Raw genomic sequence first — 5,313 nt, forward strand, 5'->3', positions numbered from 1 at the left:
TATAGTCTCAGTGTTAGTCTTAATTTCAATTAAGTATCATGAGTTCACGTGTCGGTTAACTACTCGTAATTCGACAATACCAAAAAATAAGTCTAAGATATGATTTTCCATTACGTCAACCTATGTATACATGTCGAATGGTTAAAAATACTATCAATTCGTGATAATCGGCATTCATGACAAAATTTGAAGCCATAATATATGCACAATAAAAAATAGTGATTGGTAGTCAACAAACATCCCTAAATTATTCAATCAAACCTCAAGTGGATGTGATAAAACTACAAGCCCTACATTCATACAATCCATGCACTTGTCAAGCGAGAGGAGACCCTTGACCTTGTTAGAAGAACATTCAGTCATTCATCAGTCCTAAAACATTTACTCATCATAATTTTGTTATAAAACTTTTATCAATGTTCATTAGTAAGTATTCTATTTTTTATTAAATTATATTTTGTCTCATTTAGTTTCAATTTGTCTTATTTTATTTTTAGTCTATCTCAATCTGTTTTTAGTTTGTCTCACTCTATCTTGTCTTATCTTATTCCATTTTAATCTATGTTATTTTATTTCATTATGTCTCTTTCTATCTTATTCTGTTTCAATATGTCTTATTCTATCTCTTTTTGTGTTGTTCTATTTCATTTTATTTCGGTTTGTCTCATTCTATTTTATTCTGTCTCTTTTTGTTAGGGACGTCATTTGCCTTTATTCTTTAAATTTTTTTTTATGTCTTTTTCTACTTTAAATTATCATTCTATCCTCGATCTTTTAATAATTGACCTCCTTATCTATTAGCCCTAATATTATTGTTTTGGCTTTATACTTTAGCATAAATGACATTCATGTCTCTTAAGTTTTAAAGTTACCATTCAAACTCCAATCTTTTATGAAATGACCTTTATGTCCTTCCTTTCAAAATTATACCTTTACCCTCATTCATTTTATAAAATAATTTTCGTGCCCTTAGAAAACCTCTATAACTTTTCTTGAATCTTGCCTTTATACAAATATTATTCAAATAAATTATATCTATTATTTTAAAAAGTAAAACTTGACAAGCGTTTATTTAACATCTCTTTGAAGAGAAACTAACAAAGAATCTCGAAGAGTGTAAGATACAGATCTCTGAGAGAGTCTAAAACTCCCATCGATTTCAGAAGATAAAATTTGGACTCTGACAATTGACAGTTACAGAAAAAGAAGAGTATATAGAGTCAAACATATCTCCACTAGCACTTATCCACAGAGTTCAATGAGATGAAGATTCAAGTATTCGAGATATATTTCTTATACATACATCACATGCAAAGTGGCTCTTCCATCGATACATCTAGCATGGCTCCTCTCCTTACTCCACCTCCTCCACATCTTCTACATCTTCTGCCGCTATAATCATCTACTAGATGCTCTGTTGATGAGCATGGAAATGAAGTGGATCACAGGGAGGATCCCCATGAAGAGGATGACCAAGATGATTATTATGTTTAGTGTATTTCTTAGTTAGAATTTATCTATTATGTATTACTAATTTTAAAATTAAAATGTGCCATATGTCACTCTTTCATTGTAGTTAAAATCAAATTTTTTCTTCAAAATTAAATAATTCTCTCTTCTTCTCTCTTTCTTTTTCTATCTCTCTTATTCCTTCACTCACTCTATCTCTCTTATATATTATTATCAATGACTAATTACGAATTTGACAATCAAAATATACATCATAACATTCTCTAATTATATTTAAATTAAATTAAAATTAAAATTAAAATACTAAAATTGAAATATAGCTATATTATATATTATATTTATATATTACTAACTAATTTAGTAACTAAAATGTGTCACATGACACTCTCTTATTAAAATTTAGAAAAAATATTTTTTTCTAAAATTAGTAAACATCCTTCTTATATAATCTTATCTACCTCTCTCTTTTTTTTCTATTTCTCTCTATCCTTCCCACTCTATATATAGTTTATAATTCATATTTTATATTAGTAATTTGACAAATCAAGATGTGTCACCAGATATTTTTATTATAATTAAAATAAAAAATTTTCTTAACTTTTAAAATTAACAAACTCCCTCTTTCATTCTTCTTCTTTATCTTTGTCTCTCTTTTCTCTCATTCTCTATTTTTTTCTACCTTTGTATTCTACAAAAATTAAAATTAACAACATAATATAATTAAAATAAAAAATATTGTTATATACATAATTTTTTATTTAAATTTAAATTTTTACTGCTTATCTTTTTAATATATATTTTCACTTATTTTTTTAAATATTTATTACATATAATTTAAAAAATACTAATGTTGTAATTAAAAGTTAGAATCAAGATTCAATTGTTTAAAAAAAATGAGTTAATCTTATAACTATCAATATAAATTTTTTTATGTTAATATCTAATTATATTTTTATATATATAAAAAAATATTATTTTTAAATAGCAAGCATAAAAATTAATTATTTCTATTTGTACAACAAACTTAATACCTAATCAAATATAAAAATATATACATTAAATTCTTTTAAATTTTAGATAACGAATGTTAAAATTAAGTAAAAATATTATACTCTTTCATTTGAAAATAATAACTAAAAATTTTATTATTTAATATTATTTAAGACTCTAGTCTTTTTAGCCGACAAGAACTTTTGTCCCTTTTGATCATTTTATAAAAATAGTTTAATGCTATAAATTTTTCATGTCATAATCTATAATATTAGAACCGACATAATTTTAAAAGATTTATATTCCCGTAATGATATTATGGATAAAAATATTAGTTTGTACTATTTATCATCAATTTGTGTATGAATAATGTACTTTATTATTTAATTAGTTACGAATAATGTACTATTTATTGTTTATATTCGAAAATTTTTAAATGTGTAATTTTATAAATTGTTATTCGATAATATAAGATAAAAAAATATAATTAATATATAGTATCAATGTAATTATAATAATAAACAATAACTTTAAAAAATTAAGTTTACTAACTGCTTGGTCATCAATAAAATTAATTTTTTCATGATTTAAAAAAATATTTTTAATTATTACGGACGAACTTTCTGTCTTTAAATGTAAATTATTTTTTGAAATAAAAAACAAATTTTTATTGTCATTAACGGCTTTGACGTCAAAAAAGATAAGAAAAACTTTAGAAGGCCAGCAACTTTATTAAATTTTGGTCAATATATAATCAATAAAAAATGAATAATTACACATAATTAAATGAAATCTCACACTATTAAAATATTATTAATGACTACTTAATGGCTATAAATAAAAAAAAGTTACTGGTATCTAACATTTCTCTAAAATATAATTTTTTAACTTTTTAATAACACCATTATTAACGGCAGTTTGTGCAGTTATAATTATTTTAATATTACCGACGGTTCAAACTATCGTTAAAATATTACCAAATTTTTTTAATATATAATTTATAATTAAATTTTTATAACTTAAAAACTTTTAATTGGATACTTACACAAAATTAATAAAACACTCTTCTCCAAATTAAAATATCTACACACTACACTTAAAAAATAAATCTCTAAAACTCAAAAGTTATTTTATTTTTAAAATATTTAACTATCTCTAACCATCTTTTTGCCGACAAACACATAATTAAAATGCGTATATAAACTGACATGCAGGGTCGTTATAATGCGTTCCCACATATATAGGAGGACACCTCTATGAATATCACCAAACCTACCTACTAGTGTATAGTGTATAGTGTATACTCTATTCCCTACTGCAAATAACCCATCATATCACTCAACCTTCAACCTTCACTTTATTTCTCTAAACACAAATTAATTAAACCTCATTTCATCACATGGACGAACCACTGAGGCCTCTCAACGGCATGCCACCCCTTTCCCAACCACCTCCCAACAACCCCAGAACCAAGCAGACCTCGCGAGACACCAGCACTACCCCCACTGCCGGACCCATGAGGTACCGCGGCGTCAGGCGGAGGCCATGGGGCCGTTATGCCGCCGAGATAAGGGACCCTCAGTCCAAGGAGCGCCGTTGGCTGGGGACTTTCGACACTGCGGAGGAAGCCGCCTGCGCCTACGACTGCGCCGCCAGAGCCATGCGTGGCCATAAGGCAACCACCAACTTCGTGTACCATACTTTACCTTCTTACTCTTCTTCCATCACCATCACCAACAACCATAGCAATCTCCTTAACTGCCATAACCACTTCAGCTTCCCTTATCATCATAACCAACTCTTCAACGGTCATAAACGCCACTTCGGGGTTTGGTCTGACCCTTTCTCTGCTTCAACCTTCCAGGAACAGCGAAACCTTGACTCCATCAACATGCTTCTCCACCGAGACTTGGTAGCCTCTTCTTCCTCCGGCAATTTATCCTACAACATGGGCAGTTTTGTCAATTCACATCCTGGCAATGTTGCTAATAACTACTCCGCCGCACCTTGTTCTGACACAAGCAATCTCGGTTGTGACGGTGGACGCAATAAGACCGATAATACTAACAATAATGAAGCTGACGATGGTGGCGAAGAAGACTCAAAGGAGCAATTCTATGAAGGTTCAGGGTCGTCAGGGTTGTTGGAAGAAATAGTTAAGGGTTTCTTGAAGAAAAAGCCAAAGCCCAATAAATGTGAGAGATTGTTAGGTACCAGGACCACTGCTTCAGACGGTTCTTGCCACTCACCATTTCCTCCTCCTCCTCCTCTGGTTGTTTTCCGCGAGGAGTCGAAGAAAGACGATGGTTTCGGCGTTCATTTGGATCAACAGGGTTTCCAATACATGCAGCAGCTTGGTGGTGGTTTCAATAATGGTTTTAGCAATATGGTTATGCTGCCTAACATGATGATGAATAACGATAATGAAGTAGAGTGCTCGATCGTAGAAAACCTTTTTCCGGATGCATAATTCTGAAATTACTTCGATTTATGGCGTGCTATGTGTTGTCTCATCAATTTAACTTTGTAGTTTCTGTTGCTTGCATTGTGCATCAATTTGGTTATATTATATTTTGGTTTCGTTTATCTTTTCCTGCTTTTTTAGGGTTTCAAACTCATCACTATGTAATGGATCTGCTGGTGCCTCCTTGATTTGTGAAATCCGTCTGTGATGTCATCCTAGCAATAAACTTTCTTCTTCCACTACTAAGATTTTTAATTGTTTGTCGCAGATTTTGTGAAGGTTTATGAAAACTTCCGATCCGCATCATATTTTATCAGTGCAAATTATAAATTAAATCCTCCGCTGATTAATGTATAATCAAAACTCCTAAACCAATCACCAAACAAACA

General features: G+C 29.8%; 1 protein-coding gene across 1 annotated transcript; it reads left to right on the forward strand.

Moving 5' to 3' along the window:
- The first annotated feature begins 3,859 nt into the window (after positions 1-3,859).
- LOC112804045 (uncharacterized) lies at positions 3,860-4,930 on the forward strand. The gene has a single exon (XM_025847479.1). The coding sequence runs from the start codon at positions 3,860-3,862 to the stop codon at positions 4,928-4,930; it is 1,071 nt and encodes a 356-aa protein (XP_025703264.1).
- Positions 4,931-5,313: the final 383 nt, after the last annotated feature.

Source organism: Arachis hypogaea, chromosome 5 (genome assembly GCF_003086295.3).
Source record: "Arachis hypogaea cultivar Tifrunner chromosome 5, arahy.Tifrunner.gnm2.J5K5, whole genome shotgun sequence".
Classification (NCBI taxonomy): domain Eukaryota; kingdom Viridiplantae; phylum Streptophyta; class Magnoliopsida; order Fabales; family Fabaceae; genus Arachis; species Arachis hypogaea.

Bases quoted from the DNA above. Each gene is read 5' to 3' on its own strand.
- LOC112804045 (XM_025847479.1), top strand. From the start codon at position 3,860: ATGGACGAACCACTGAGGCCTCTCAACGGCATGCCACCCCTTTCCCAA.